General features: G+C 41.5%; 1 protein-coding gene across 12 annotated transcripts in view; it reads left to right on the top strand.

Moving 5' to 3' along the window:
* Positions 1–16,425, top strand: part of cpap (centrosome assembly and centriole elongation protein) — a 50,569-nt gene that overhangs the window by 22,424 nt on the left and 11,720 nt on the right. For 11 of the 12 annotated variants that reach the window (XM_085999135.1, XM_085999134.1, XM_085999141.1 and 8 more), the window contains 6 exons: positions 2,995–3,127; positions 5,507–5,672; positions 7,760–7,999; positions 10,504–10,611; positions 13,145–13,223; positions 15,505–15,632. In XM_085999135.1, coding sequence (XP_085855261.1) covers positions 2,995–3,127; positions 5,507–5,672; positions 7,760–7,999; positions 10,504–10,611; positions 13,145–13,223; positions 15,505–15,632 — 854 coding nt within the window. The remainder of the gene's footprint in view (positions 1–2,994; positions 3,128–5,506; positions 5,673–7,759; positions 8,000–10,503; positions 10,612–13,144; positions 13,224–15,504; positions 15,633–16,425) is intronic. The other variant, XM_085999139.1, reaches the window with a different exon arrangement.

Here is a 16,425-nt window from a genome sequence, read left to right as displayed (position 1 = left end):
ACGCTATCCCCCTAATTATAGAATCCCCTATCACTACATTTCTATTCTGCTCTCTTCCCCCCCGCCTTGGACGGCATTCTGAGCCATGGTCCTTGGTCTCCATTGTGGCTCTCCTCCCAACAGTCTTTCTCCTTATCCTCACAGGTAGCGAGTACATTGTACCTGTTGGACAGGACCCGTGTCTGCGGGACCTCCTTTTCAAGCTCCTAAGTCCCTGCTACCCAGCTCCCTAACAGTCACACCCTCCCTTTCCTGAATCTGTGCTTTCCTCTGGGGTGTGACTGTATTCTGGATAAAATTATCCTGAAATTCCTCCCCAATGCTGATGTTTCGGAATGTCTCTAACTCGCACTCAATGAATCTGAGATCTGAGCCAGAGTGACTGAAGGCAGTGACATTTCCTGCAGATGTGAGAATCCGGGATGGTCTTGCTGTCCATAAACTCCCGTATACTACAGTCCCGACACATAACTTGCCCTGCCATCTCTTTGTGCGACGCAACATGGGAAAAGTGGTGAGGTGAGGGAGTCTATGTCCAATGATGAACTACCAGAGGGGGTCTTTTGAAAGCAGGAGGTTTAGAATTAAGGCCAGGAGAACAGAGAGACTGAGGATGAGGTAGCGCCCCCAGCAGGGTCTGAGAACATCCATGGCCTCAGCCTATCGAACTGAAACACGGTGTTGAGGGATCTGATGTAGGAGTTTGTCTTTGTTACATAGCAGGACTGACATTGCTGTGCTCAGAGAGAACTCTGTGTTATGTGCTACAGAAGAAGAACATAAGAACATATGAAATAGGAGCAGGAGTAGGCCAATCGGCCCCTCGAGCCTGCTCCGCCATTCAAGAAGATCATGGCTAATCTAATCCTAACCGCCAATCTACTATCACAGAACCATCTCCTGAATCTAACAGAATAAGACACACGAAATAGGAGCAGGATCAGGCTACACGGCCCCTGGGCCCGCTCCGCTACCCACAGGGCCATGACCGATCCGAACCTAGACTCATGTCCAAATTCCTGCCTGCTCCCCGTAACCCTTAATTCCCTTTACTTCTAGGAAACTGTCTATTTCTGTTTTAAATTTATGTAATGATGTAGCTTCTACAGCTTTTTGGGGCAGCATATTCCATGGACCTACCACCCTCTGAGTGAAGTAGTTCCTCCTCATCTCAGTTTTGAAAGAGCAGCCCCTTATTCTAAGACTATGCCCCCTAGTTCTAGTTTCACCCATCATCGGGAACATCCTCCCCGCATCCACCCGATCCAACCCCTTCACAATCTTATGTTTCAATAAGATCGCCTCTCATTCTTCTGAACTCCAATGAGTAGAGTCCCAATCTACCCAACCTCTCCTCATATGTCCATCCCCTCATCCCCGGGATTAACCGAGTGAACCTTCTTTGTACTGACTCGAGAGCAAGTATGTCTTTTCTTAAGTATGGACACCAAAACTGTATGCAGTATTCCAGGTGCGGTCTCACCAATACCTTGTACAACTGAAGCAATACCTCCCTATTTTTATATTCTATCCCCCTAGCAATGAAAGCCAACATTCCATTGGCCTTCTTGATCACTTGCTGCACCTGCATACTAACCGTTTGAGTTTCGTGCACCAGGACCCCCAGATCCCTTTGTACTTCAGTGCTTTCCAGTTTCTTGCCATTAAGATAACAACTTGCTCTACGATTTTTCCTGCCAAAGTGCATAATCTCACACTTTCCAGTATTGTATTCCATCTGCCAAATCTCTGCCCACTTACTTAGCCTGTCTATGTCCCCTTGCAGGTTTTTTATGTCCTCCTCACTCACTACTTTCCCTCCCATCTTAGTATCATCTGCAAACTTTGATATGTTACACTCGGTCCCCTCCTCCAAATCGTTAATATAGATTGTAAAGAGTTGGGGACCCAGCACTGACCCCTGTGGAACACCACTAGTTACTGATCGCCAGTCCGAGAATGAACCATTTATCCCAACTCTCTGCCTTCTGTTAGATAGCCAATCCTCTATCCATGCCAGAATATTACCCCCAATCCCGTGATTTTTTATCTTAAGCAATAATCTTTTGTGTGGCACCTTGTCAAATGCCTTTTGGAAGTCCCAAAACAAAATATTATTAGCACTTTTACCTTTTGCATCAACAGGTTAGTAGTCAGCCAGAGGGAACAATTGGGTCTTTACACATGCACTTTCATGCATTTGTACTCCAGTAAGAATTCAGATGGATGGGCCGGTCTGGATTGTGAAGTATTGAGGGAGGACGTACCCAAGGTTGGAGAGCAGGATGTGTCTGGCCATGCAGGGAAACATTATTGGAATGAGTGGAAATGAAATGGGACCATTTTTTTTCAGAACTGTTGATTTTGTTTGTTTAAAATATTTTAGTTTTATAGAAGAGCGAGAGAGAAATTGTCATGGCAGCTGTATCTCAGGAAATTGTTTTAGCAAAGAATTGTTGAGGGAAGAGAAAGCCTTGTGCAATGTGATTGGTGATATAAAGGTAACATAACAAAAATCAGAAAAGCCCAGACTAGAAACTTAATCAATTTTCTTCTTGGTCATTGGTTATCTTCAAATAATATAAATTGGTGGAGGCTTACACCATACAGAATACTTATTGTATATAGAAATATATGCATAGAGGAGCAATATATACATTGGGGATGAATTTCTGCAGAGGTTCTCCAGTTTGTCCACTGTATCTCCAGTGGAAGAGCTGCAGAAACCCCGGAAAAATTGTATAATCAGCACTTGCACTGTTTTCCTGTGGTTTCAATGGGTGTTTCATCAACGTTATGGTGGACAGCCGAGAGAAGAGTTGTGGAAATTCACCCTCTCCCATATTTCCGATTACTCATCCAATATATTTGTATGTTTGAGGAAGCATTGAGAATGAAGTGTTAGATCTCCAGTTTTTTAGTAAACTTCAAAAAAAAAAAAAAAAAAAATTTTTGTACAGCATTCATTTTTAAATATATAGTGCTGTTTTCTAGGTAGTGGTATCCAGTCCAAGTTGCTGAGGGATAAACTAGCAGAATTAGAATCTGAAATTGACCAATTTCGAGCAGAAAATGCTACACTGGCCAAACTCCGAGATGATAGGGAAAATGCTGTGGTGGACCTTAGGTAAGTGAGCATGGTTATTTTCAATAGAAGAGGGCACTAATGCAAGCCGCCTTTCTTCATGACCTGATTGAGAAATAGAGAAGTTCTTTTCCCACGCGTTCTCAAAAATTCATAGAATGAAGCAAATAAATTGTACAATGATCCAACGCAAATGACTATTTGTTGCAAGTTTGGGTCTTCCCTTAAATATTCTTTCGGGTACAGTGGTGCTAGTCACTCTCATAAGCGATTTGAGCATCTTGTGTTTTGGGTGTGCTGTACTGCCCAATATCTCCCTATATAGTAGCTTACTCGGGTGTAACAATATTGGTCATTGCTTTAAGGCCACTACTCCAGTATTCCCAATGGGAAATTGATATAAAGCACCAAATGCAGGTAATTATGATTGCTTGTAAACTCTTGGGGCCGATCACCAAACTGCTGTAACAATTTGTAAATTTGTGGCTCTGATCAGAAGAATCCATCATGATTTTTTTTTTAAACCACAAATAGTAGAGCCATAGAAGTTTACTGGACAGAAAGAATCCATTCAGTCCTTTATGTCTTTGTCTCATTTTTGCTAGAGCCATCCAAAGTTAATCCTACTCACATTCTCTTCCCCAATGGCTCTGCTTTGAATTTTTATCCATTTTCTTTTTAAAAGATGCAATGATCTCTCCCTCAACAACTCAGTTGCAATCCTCTAATAACTTGGTGTAAAGAATTTTCTCATTCTCTTGGATGATTTTAAATTGATAACCTCATCACCAAATCTTGAACCACAGGAAATAGTCTTTCCCTATTCATCTGATCAATACCCTTCCTAATTTAAAAAACCCTACTAAATTTCCTCATGGTGTTCTTTTCTGTAGTGAAACTAGTCCAAGAATCTCAAGTCTCTCTTAGTTACGGTTTCTTATCCCAGTCATCATCATTCTGTACACGCAAATGCTTTGATGCCCTTTTAATGAAATGAACAAAATTGTACACTGTACTCCAGTTGTGGCCTAACCTATACCCTGTACAAATTTGTCATTCTTTTATTTGCTCTTATTTGAACTCTTTACCCCATTTATAACGTTCAAATGCTATTTTTTTGACGGATTTATCTATCTGCATTTGCATTTTCAATTAATTACTTAATTGAACCTCGAGCTTTCTGTGGTCATACACACCCTTCAGTGTCTTTCTATTTAATTGTTACCTCCAGACTCAACTATTCCAATACTCTCCCGGCCGGCCTTCCACCTTGCACCCTCTGTAAATTTGAGCGCATCCAAAACTTTGCTGCCCGTATCCTGACTCTCGCCAAGTCTCGTTCACCAGCACCCCTGTGCTCACTGACCTACATTGGCTCGCGGTCCACCAACGCCTCGATTTTAAAATTCTCATCCTTGTTTTCAAATCCCTCCATGGCCTCGCCCCTCCTTATCTCTGTAACCTCCTCCAGCCCTACAACCTACAACCCAACCCGAGATCTCTGTGCTCCTCAAATTCTGGTCTCTTGCGCATCCCTGACTATAATCACTCCACTATTGCCAGACACACCTTCAGCCGCCTAGGCCCTAAGCTCTGAAATTACCTCCCTAAACCTCTCTGCCTCTTTACACCTCTCCTCCTTTAAGATGCTCCTTAAAACCTACCTCTCTGACCACACTTTTTGTCACCTGTCCTAATATCTCTTGTGTCGAATTTTGTTTGATAACGATCCTGTGAAGTGCCTTGGGACATTTTACTATGATAAAGGCACTATATAAATGGAAGTTGTTGTTATATTCTCCCATCGTGTCAGCTGTGACTCAGTTGGTAGCACCCTGGCCTCTGAGTCAGAAGGTTGTGGGTTCAAGTCCCACTCCAGGGACTTGAGCACATAAATCTAGGCTGACACTCCAGTGCAGTGCTGAGGGAGTGCTGCACTGTCGGAGGTGCCATCTTTCGGATGAGACGTTAAACCGAGGCCCCGTCTGCTCTCGGGTGGACGTAAAAGATCCCATGACACTATTTTGAAGAAGAGCAGGGGAGTTATCTCCGGTGTCCTGGCCAATATTTATCCCTCAACCAACATAACAAAAACAGATTATCTAGTCATTATCACATTGCTGTTTGTGGGAGCTTGCTGTGCGCAAATTGGCTGCCGTGTTTCCCACATTACAACAGCGACTCCACTCCAAAAGTACTTAATTGGCTGTAAAACGCTTTGAGACGTCTGGTGGTCATATAAATACAAGTCTCTTTCTTTCTTTCGTGTAGTGCTCACGGTCAGATTGGATTGACGAATGTTTCTGTAACTATCGTACTTACCTATTAAAAGACTGTGGTGTTACTTTATTGGTTTAGGTTCTTAATTGAAATGTGATATTAAAGGCAAAGAAATTGCTAAAAAAGCTGTTTAATCTTTAGAAAAGAAATTGCCGACTTTGAGCGCAAGAAAACTGAAGAGTTAACTCAATTGGAGGAATACAAAAAAGAAGAATTGAAACGACTACAAAAAGAGCGAATGGTTTTTGAAAAATATGCTGCAGCAGCAAGAGCCATCCCTGACAAAAAGGAAAGAGAAGAGATACAGGTGAAATTCTTCCTTTGGCATTGTTACCCAGTGTATTTTTCTTTTCAAATTCAGGCCCACTGTTCAACAATTGGGGTGCTTTTACTGAATTCCTGCCTTGTGAATGACCATTGGTTTGACTCATATTTGAGAATTTACTAATAGATAAAGTTTGCTTAGTCCTTTTCCTCTGGTCAATTTTCTAGTAACTTTAAAGTACTCATACTTTGCCCTTGGCAAAATACCATCACATCCTCTAGAAACGTCACCCCATGAACTAAGAACTTAAGAGTTGTAGAAACTAACTAAACAATGGAAGGAAACATGAATTTCACAAGTAAATTATCGATTGGTGCAGAAATGGTTAACGGTGCAGTGGGAAGGAATTTGAAGTCCATAGAAATTGAGCGGGCTGTATAACGAATGGCCAATCCCTTTTCTGCCACTGTCAAAAGTTGAAATCAACCCTAACATGTCACATTGCCTTGGAGCAGCAATAAACCAAGCAGACAGAATGATTCATTCTCTATTATATAATCTAAAAACAGAAAATGCTGGAAATACTCTGCAGGTCAGGCAGCATCTGTGGAGAGAGAAACAGTAATGTTTCAGGTCGATGACCTTTCGTGATTATATTTTTACGACAATTGAGTATTAGTTAGAAGATGTCATGCTAAAATTGTACAGTGCTTTTGTCAGATTTCACTTTGAGTACTGTGTTCAGTTTGGTTGCTCAGAAAACATTCAAATCATGGAGATGGTGCAGAAAAGAGCTATGAGCTGATCCTTGGCATGAAAGTATTACTGTAAGTTGAAAAACGGGGCTCTGTGCAGTTGCCTACTTTCAAGACTAAAGGATTTCTTATTGAACTATGTGTATTAAACAAGGTAGAAGAGGCTAAATTGAAAACCTACTTCAAGATATGTCAGGCTATGAGAACAAGGGGGGCACTTGTTTAAACTGGTAAAAGTTAATTTAGGACAGATGCCAATGAAGATCTTCATACAGTGATCGAAACTTGAAATGGTCTTCTGAGAAGTGTAGTGGAGCAAAAACTTTACTTGATCGGGAGACAGTGAAATAATGTGATGGCGCACTTAACTTTTTCTACTGGATGGATGATTTAAGATGCATTTGTATTCCTCTTGAGATCTTCAAAATTTTAATTTGCTGGAAGTCTCTTCATACACTTCAAGCTCTCTAATGACTGCATCATATTAAACTATATAAGATATTAAACAAGGTAGATGAGGTTAAACTCAAACCCTAATTCTAGTAATGCCAGTATGCTGGTTAAAACTGGTGAAAGGAAAATTTAGGGCTGATGTGAAGAAGCACTTCTCATGCAAAGAGTGATGAACACTTAGTACAGGCCATTCCATCAGGCTCCTTCTATGGCATCTAAGCAAGGAAGCTGAAAGTAGTGGAGATCAGGTTGTAGATAAATGCTTAGAAGACTTTATCTTTGTAATAAACTAGCTATATAAAGATTATGCTATTAGTGCAAGCGTCAGGCAGGCCCCATTTAAGTAAAGTATTCAAAATGTTATTTTCAAAGTCATAGGAATTTTCCCTTTTTTAGCTAAGGGCAACTGTTAACGTGGTTCCAAATCTTGTCATTCCAAACATTCAACCTCGGAGGACTTAAAACAGACAGCCAAAGTCCAGGCAGTGATTTGAGACTGGGATAACATATAAAAATAATGAAAGAGAAATTATATTTATTACGCAATGCAATTATATTACATAATAATTTCACCAAGAAATCAAATCGGGAATTCAGAAGAAACTTCTTTACCCAGAGAGGGTGAGAATGTGGAACTCGCTACCAAAGGGAGTAGTTGAGGCAAATAGTATAGATGCATTTAAGGGGAAGCTAGATAAGCATATGAGGGAGAAGGAAATGGCAGGTTATGCTGATATTAGATGAGGAAGGATGGGAAGAGGCTCGAGTGGAGCATAAACGCTGGTATGGACTGGTTGGGCCGAATGGCCTGTTTCTGCGCTGTATACACTATATAATTCTGTGTAATATTTTAGCTATAATAGTCATGCCCAGTTGTTTTTCATGTATGATTTTTGGAATTCTATTTCTCTTTCTGGTTAGTTGCTGAAACAGCAGATTGTAGATTTGCAAGAAGAACTGAAACGAAAGGAATTAAGATGGTCAAGTACCCACACAAGGCTTCGAAACCAGATTGATGTACTGACTAAGGAAAACCTAGAGCTTAGAGATGAGGTTAAGATAATGGAAAGACTTCGGTTGGAAACCTGGAAGAAAGCTGAAGCAGCAATTGAGAAGAAAACAGAGACCTCATCTTCACAGCTAAAGAAAACAGAATCAGTAGTAAGCCTATAATTCTTTCACATGTTGAATAACTATCTAGTCAGCAGTGATACTACGGACACATATTGATCAAAACAGAGAATGTCCAATTGAAATCATGAACAGTTTATCCTGTAAAGGATAGGAAGAGTGACCATGAGGTGATCTTCCTGGTGAAGAGAATTAGTATTCTGCAGTTTCACTGTTTGTTGATTTCTAGCTGCTAAAGATTTTGGCAGTAAAACCAATTTTAAATTCATCACGGGTTTATATTTCAGTATGTGAATGTTCAAAACTATTCTCTTGTCAGTATTGTTAGCTGATGTCAGCCAGGAGAGTGGTAGAGTAAAATCACACATGATCCAGATTTATTTTGACCTGACATTGAAACTGCCATTGTAGAATGGGCAGAATTCTAGATGCAGGTTTCCTTCACAAGCCAAAAAAAATCATCTACATCTCCTCAGTTCACATCGTTGTATTTGGAAGAAGCTGCAGTAATTCTCTTGTGTGGATGAGCGTCTCTGTTACATTTTTTGTGATTATAATATATGGTTACATGAAATAACATAAAATGGTACTGCAAAGCCAATTGCCATTGTTACACATTTATCTACTTGACAATTTTTGTGACATGGGGGGCTACCCAATCCAAATAGGAGTTCCTAAAATTGTTAATTTTCATAGATTCCATAGGATATCTTATTAAAACGTCATAGCTCTGAGAACAATAGTTAGCTATTTTGAAGAGTAATTAGGGTAGAACTCTAATTAATGTGGGATTAAACCATATAGAAATGAAGGGTAAATATACACAGACAAAAGTAAAATTCAACAGCCTCAAATAAGGCATCCTCAACTCATCGTGAGCAAAGTCACAAGAGATTCACTAATAATATATTGAGTCTTTCCCTGTGCTCACTCTGGTAATGCTTGTATCATAATTTTGAATCACTCTTCTTAGCCACTCTTAATCAGTCAAATTTATTATAATTGTCTCCAAATTTCTATCTCATCTGATCAGCAGATTGTAAACTCCTGGGCTTAACTTCTATTTTAACAGCTGTAGCAAGTAAATTCAAACAAATTAACGAGTGAACATCTCCAACCTAGGTGTAAATGTAGGAAATCTGCAGTGACTCTTACAATTAACATATATATATTAAAAAAAAAAATCTGTTCATGATATTTCAGGTTCTACCGTATCCCCATGTGAGAGCCCCAATCTTTGTTTTGCTCTCTAACATTTTTAAAAAGTCAGGATAAAAACAGGTTCTCATTTCCTGGTTCAGGGGGTCTGAGAATTCTGCAATGTGATTGGCTGCTTAGACAGCTTGTTGAAGTCACAGCAGATCGCATTAGGGATTCCCCACTACACTGCACTGAAATCACTTGAGTTGAAAAAGGCAAACTTCTCGTGATCTTTGTGGGCAGTTTTCTTCGGGGCCAGTAGCCTTTGCTTCGCTGCTGACCACAAATTCCAGGCCATTATTTATTTTTTTTAATTGGCAAAGCCAGTTGTTTCCTTTTTTCCTAACCTTAACAATCATGTCTGTCAAGCAATGTTCCCTGCAATTTTTTTAGGGACTGCACGGTAGGTGTGCACTGCTGTGTTGGAAGGCTCCTTCCCTCCCTTAAAGGGAAGGGTTATCGCTGCAGGCTCTACAAGGGGAAACCTTACCTGATCCCCGATGGCAGCCCTGATCAGCCCAATGCACTACAGCAGAGTGCCGGGCTGATCGATCAGTGGTGAAGACGAGGGGGGAAAAAAAACCCATTTCAGAATTCTTTTTTACATGCCTTTGCCACCTCGCCTTTAAGTATCACCCCTGAAGTGCCGGCCTCCCGATGAACACCTTCTGCAGCTGTCTGTTGTCGCCTGGTGATGCTGCAGGGTGTGAAACCGAAGTTTGGGTCCGGGGCGATGCGCACGGCAATGACGTCACGATCTCCGGGCGACGATCCGGGCGCAGCACCATACCGCCACCGCAAACCTCCGGCCGAATATAGCGGGAGTCGCTCTTCGTGCCGCGCCCGGTCAGTAAGTGCTAGTGTCCTGTTAGTGCTAAGGTACCCAGTTTCTACCCCCTTAGAGTCTTATGGGGAACATCACTCATAAGTAGCTGCTAATCCACAGAAATTTCCCTCGGCAATTAATCTCCAATTGATTTCAAGATAAGTCTATTTTGCCCATTTGTCCACAGGGAGTACATGCACAATAGTCTAAATGGGACAAGCCAGATTAACCAGTATTCCATGTTCGGAGCTAAATATCACAACCATGTTCCAGACCCCAGGCTACCTTTTGAGCAATGTCATTGGAGAGCTGCTAATGTTTTAATGTATTTGAAATATAGTTCATAATTTCTTCTTCTGCAGTTTTATTGTGCCAAATGGAGATATAATTTTTGTAACTGCATAAATATTAGCATTTTCTATTCACTGGTTATTGTGGAGTTAACAGCAGACCTGTAATTTTCTGATGGGAAACATGCATCCTGATTTAGTAACTTTATTTGCAATAGGTTCCACCAGAGGTTAGGAAAACAGTAACTGAGTTTTTAAACAGACAGACAGACAAAGGCAGAACTACACAAGCATCAGGAAAGAGAAGCCCTTACAGGATTGAACAGGTAACAATAGCCAACTATAATATTTTTATTTGTTATGGGGATATTGGAGATGCTAGCAAGGCCGCATTTCTTGCCCATCCCTAATGGCACTGGGAAGGTGGTGGTGAGCTCCCACGATGATGTTGGGTATGGAATTCTAGGGTTTGACCTAAGAACAAAGAAGGAATAGAAAACAAAGAGTAGGGATAAAGTGAACGTTCTCTGATTAGCAGGATGTCACAAGTGGTGTTTCCCAGGGATCTGTACTGGGCCTCAGCTTTTCAGTATATATTAATGACTTGGATGAACTAATAGAATGTTGCATATCCAAGTTTGCAGATGACACTTGAGTTAGGGGGCACAGTAAATTATGCAGATGAAAGCAGGAAGCTACAAAGGGAAATAGACTGACTAAGTGAGTGGGCATAACTATGGCAGCTGGAGTTCAATGTAGCAAAGTGTGAGGTCATCCACTTTGCATACGAGAAAGACAAATTGGAATATTTTCTTAATGGTGAGAGACTAGGAGCAAAGGGATTTAAAAATATGTCCATGTACACAAGTCACTAAAAGTTACTGCTTAAGGTACAAAAATGAATCAGATAGGCTGATGGAATGTTGGCCTTTATCTCAAGGGGATTGAAATACAAAAGTGAGGAAGTGATGCTTCAGTTGTACAGAGGCTTTGTCAGACCCCATCTAGAATGTTGCATTCAGTTTTGGGCACCGAACCTCCGGCAGGATATATTTGTCTTGGAGAGGATATAATCGATTCACCAGAATTATACCAGGGATATGGAGCAAAGGCGGGTAAATGGAGTTGAGGTACAGATAAACTATGATCTAATTGAATGGCCCGAGGGGCTAAATAGCCTACTCCTGTTCCTATATCCAAATCTGGCTGGTGTAGAAGTTAAGTGTCTAGATGGTAGAAATCCGATCACAATCAGCCCCAACACCAGCAGCACCACCACCAACAACAACACCAACCTTCTCCGCAATCACTTGATGCTGCACAGAACAGAGGGCATCAGCACCTGAGCACATTGCTGCCTGGGAGGCCGGGGATGGCCTCACCATGGCCAGATTTACTTCACTTGACGCTGTACACGCTGGCTGCCACATGATGCGCCAGGTTGGCACCACCCCACACCAACACCATAAAGCATCCCTACAATGTCCAAGCCATTCCTTTTACACTCATCACCATTGCGGGGGGTACCGTTATGTCTCACCATTCACTGCAACTCACCTAAGCCACTTCCAAAGGTGTACATAGAACTGTCCAAGAATGGAAAGTGTTGAAAATAAAGGTTTCAATGTTTGACAGCACATTAACAGAAACTTTACATGAACATTGGATAAAACACACAAGTGGCTACCCTTGTGTGTTGTTAGTTGGTATGATTGCACTAGGATGAGTGTGAGGGCTGGCTACTGAGCTGGGGATGTGATAATGTAGATAGAGAGGGATGGGTGGAGGTGCAAGGTAAGTTGGTGTGAGTAAGGATGTGCAGGTGTAAGGTAGTGAAGGCAGAGTGATGGGGATGTGATGAGAGGCGCACAGCAGGATGAGGTTGAGTGTGGCTTTGTACTAACATTTTGTGATCTAATGAGATCATTGAAAGGTTTGCGCCACTGCACCAAGGTCCTCCTGACCACATCCCTGCTTGTGCCCTCCTGTGCAACCAGGCTGTTTTGTTCTCTTGGGGAGGTCTCTTCCGCCCATGGGACGGGAAGAGGACCTCCCTGCGTGCTCTGACTCCCTCCATAAGCATATGGGTGGAAGGAGAAGTGGCCCTAAAAGTGCTCAATATTTGCTCCTGACCTTATGAAGTTAAGCTGGCTTCAGTTCAAACATGGGCAAGGAAACCTCTTGTTGATTTACCACCTACCACCCTTCCTCGGCTGATGATTAATACTCCTCCATGTTGAACACCACTTGGTGGAAGCACTAAGGGTAGCAAGGGCACAGAATGCACCCTGGAAGGGGAAATAAATGTCCAGCACCATAAGTGACTTGGTAATACCACCACTGACCAAGCTGGCCGAGTCCTGAAGGACATGGCTGCTGTAAACATACCCATCCCCAATGATGGCAGAGTGCAGTACGTGAGTGCAAATGACAAGGCTGAAGCCTTTGCAACTATCTTCAGCGTTGTTTGATTAATTGTCCACCACCATTCACAACTGAATGTGGCAGGACTGCAGAGCTTTGATCTGATCTGTTGCTTTCACTGTTTAGCATGCATGTAGTCCTGAGTTGATGTTTCCCCAGGTTGGCACCTCATTTTTAGGTATGCCTGGTGCTGCTCCTGGCATACTCTTCTATACTCATTGAACCAGGGTTGGTCCCCTGGTTTGCTGGTGATGGTAGAGTAAGTAAAAATTAGTCAGATATAGAGATGTAGTGTGATATTACAGAGAGATGAAGTGCGAGTCCATCCTAGAATTACTCCTGGTAATCTTTTAAAATTTGTAATTTGAACCACTTTACAGTATCGATCGTTGGTCATTTAATTTGGGAGTAAAGATATAGTATTTATTATTGCAGACTTCTCCAAGAGATGTTAAACTGAGTCATGCTGTGAAATCCTCTGCTCCTGCAGTGACCAGAAATGGCTTGAAGGAAGGTATGGAGAAATTGGTGATTTGATATATACGTGTGTGTGTATGTATAGGTGTGTGTGTGTATATGTAAAAGCCATGTCAACAAGATTATTTGTTGTGCTACAGCACATCGTAGTATTTTTAAAACTATTTTATAATGTATGGAATTAATATTGTAATATACAAGTTCAGAATGCTATACTCCCAGGAGTTTGCAAAGTTCTACTGCATGTTCTAGGTATGCATGTCATATACAATACATTAATAATGTATTGTATAAGTCTAGCAATAACTATGTTTAATTGTTTCTAACTGCAAATATTAATTAGTGAGGATAGTGGCTGTTTCCTTAAACGAAGGAATAAGGATAACAAGAATGGCCAGAGATCGGATAAAGTCATAGAACGTCAAGGTAAAATAACTACTTAAAAAAAAAAAAAGAGGAATAATAAAAGCAATTTAAACTGTTAGTACAGCAACGTACATAGTATTCAAAACAAAATGGATGAACTGAAAGCAATAATTTGTAGAGAGGATCCGGATATAGTAGGGATGACTGAAACATGGCTACATAGAGAACAGGATTGGCAACTAAATATTGCAGGATATAACACAATTAGGGAAGGAAGGAGGGGAGGTGGAGTAGCTGTACTAGTTAAAGGTAACTGGTAGTCGAAAATAAAATGTAACTGGCAGTTAGATACAGAATCCATATGGATTGAGTTAAAAGAACAGAAAGGATCCATCACCCTAATCGGGGTATACTATAGTCCACCAAATAGTGGAAGGGAATTGGAGGAAGAAATGTGTAGACAAATCTACGAGGTGAGTAGCAGATGTAGAAAGATAATCATCGGAGTTTTCAACTACTCTCAAATAAACTGGCAAGAAGTAACGAAAGGAGAAAAGGGAATCGAGTTTTTACAGTGTATACAAGGCTGCTTTCTCGCTCAGTACATAAGAAGTCCAACAAGGTGGGTATAGCTAACACTGAGGAAGAATGCCACATAATACAATAAGACATTAGAAAACTTGCAGACTGGGACTGGGCAGTTAAGTGGCAAATGAACTTTAACATAGATAAATGTAAAGTGATGCACTTTGGTAGGAAAAATAGCAACATCACCTACACCTAAATGGAGTAGAGGAGCAAAGGGATCTAGGGATACAGGTGAACAAATCATTAAAAGCAGTATCGCAAGTCAGCAAAGCAATTAAAAATGCTAACTGGAATTTATTTCTAGGGGTATAGAATTCAAAAGTAGTGAAGTTTTGTTAAATTTGTATAGGACCCTGGTTAGACTGCAAGTGCACAGTTCTGGTCTCCATACTATATCGAAGCACTAGGGAAAGTGCAAAAAATTTTACAAAGATGGTACCAGAACTGAGAGATTACAACTATCGAGAAAGATTGAACAGGTTCAGTGTTTTTTTTTCTGTAGAAAAGAGAAGACTTAGACGTGACCTGATTGAGCTCTTTAAAATTATGAATGGGTTGGAGAGAATGTTTCCACTTGTGGGAGAATCCAAAACTAGGGGCTATTCAAGATAGTAACTAATAAATCCAATAGGGAAATGAGGAGAAATGTCTTTACTCAGAGTGGTTAGAATGTGGAACTAGCTTTCAAAAGGAAACTAGACTGGCACTTGAGAGAAAAGGGAATAGAAAGAAATGCTGAAAGGCTGAGATGCGATGGATGGAATGGGAGGAGACTCGTGTGGAGTATAAACACTAGCACAGACTAGTTGGGCCGAATGGCCTGTTTCTGTGCTGTATAGTCTATGTAATGGTTATAAGTGCAATAAAATAATCTGTAAAATAAATTATTTGGGACTGTTATCTGCCTATAGATGTCAATTTTCTGTACCATGACTTGGGTGGTATGGTGGTCATAATTGTCTGTGCCGTAATAAACACCGGTTCAGTTCTTGACCTAATCAATAACCAGTGGTGATGTGCCATACGGAAACCAGCATCTCCCTGCATGGGGGAGGCGGGGGGTGATGGTGAGGGGGAGAATCGGAGGAGTAAGTCATGCCTTAGTGCTCCATAGCACCTCCTGACAGTTGGGTCGAGGGGATGTTGGGGAGAATCGAGAAACCAGCTGTAACCACCTTTTATGGCAACACAGGCATTGGACCATGTGAGTGCAGAATGGGGGATTGGGGTGGGGGGGAGCGGATGGAGAACCGTGGAACTTTAAAAAGTAGTGTGAATGTGCAAATTGCAGTAATGTTGACCACTATGGCAGATCACTAACACCACAACCAAAGATGATTAACCATTTTGTTTTATTGATTCAGGTTCAGCTTCTTTAGCGTCTTCCATATCCCTCACTAATATGACTGACTCTGCAGTGGCCAGTATGATGAATTCAGAGCCTCCTGAAAATTTTCAAAACCATGACAAGATTTCAGCACCAGCTAGTTCTGTAAGTCTTCTGTGATGAATTAATGGAAAAATATCAGGTACAGATAAAGCTAAAAGTTTAAAGCAGTGAGTTGCAAATGCAGTAAGTTTTTAGATTGTGGAGATTTGTCCTAGGTTAGCCGATCTGAGCTGGGGCAGCCGTAGGGGCACTGTAATTGGCCCGAGTGCCCCAGGTTAGGGAGAGGAAAATCAAACCAGGGTTCTTGCTCCTAATTCCTAGCCAGAGATCTCTGTTGGAATTGTGCCTGTGAGCATCAGCTGGACAGGATCAGGCTCTGCTGTGATTTTATTTCTCCCCCCTCCTTGCGGTTCAATAGTCCCATAAACTCAGTAACAAGGCTGGTATATGAATACTGACCACTTGGGAAAAGGGGAAGTGCAACGAGACCTGGGTGTCCTTGTGCATCAGTCGCTGAAGGTAAGCATGCAGATACAGCAGGCGGTTAAGAAGGAAAATGGTATGTTGGGCTTCATAGCGAGAGGATTAGAGTACAGGAGCAAGGATGTCTTGCTGCAGTTGTACAGGGCCTTGGTGAGACCACACCTTGAGTATTGTGTGCAGTTTTGGTCACCTTATCTGAGGAAGGATGTTCTTGCCATGGAGGGAGTGCAGCGAAGATTCACCAGCCTGATACCTGGGATGGCAGGAATGACATGTGAAGAGAGATTGGGCTTGTATTCGTTCGAGTTTAGAAGAATGAGAGGGGATCTCATTGAAACTTATAAAATTCTAACAGGACTAGACAGACTAGATGCAAGAAGGATGTTCCCGATGGCGGGGGAATGTCCAGAAT

The sequence above is a fragment of the Somniosus microcephalus genome, chromosome 10 (genome assembly GCF_052327205.1).
Source record: "Somniosus microcephalus isolate GS21.2 chromosome 10, FLI_Smic_1.0, whole genome shotgun sequence".
In the NCBI taxonomy this organism is placed as follows: domain Eukaryota; kingdom Metazoa; phylum Chordata; class Chondrichthyes; order Squaliformes; family Somniosidae; genus Somniosus; species Somniosus microcephalus.
The sequence above is the reverse complement of the archived record's forward strand: the minus strand, read 5'-3'. Positions and strand labels throughout refer to the sequence as shown.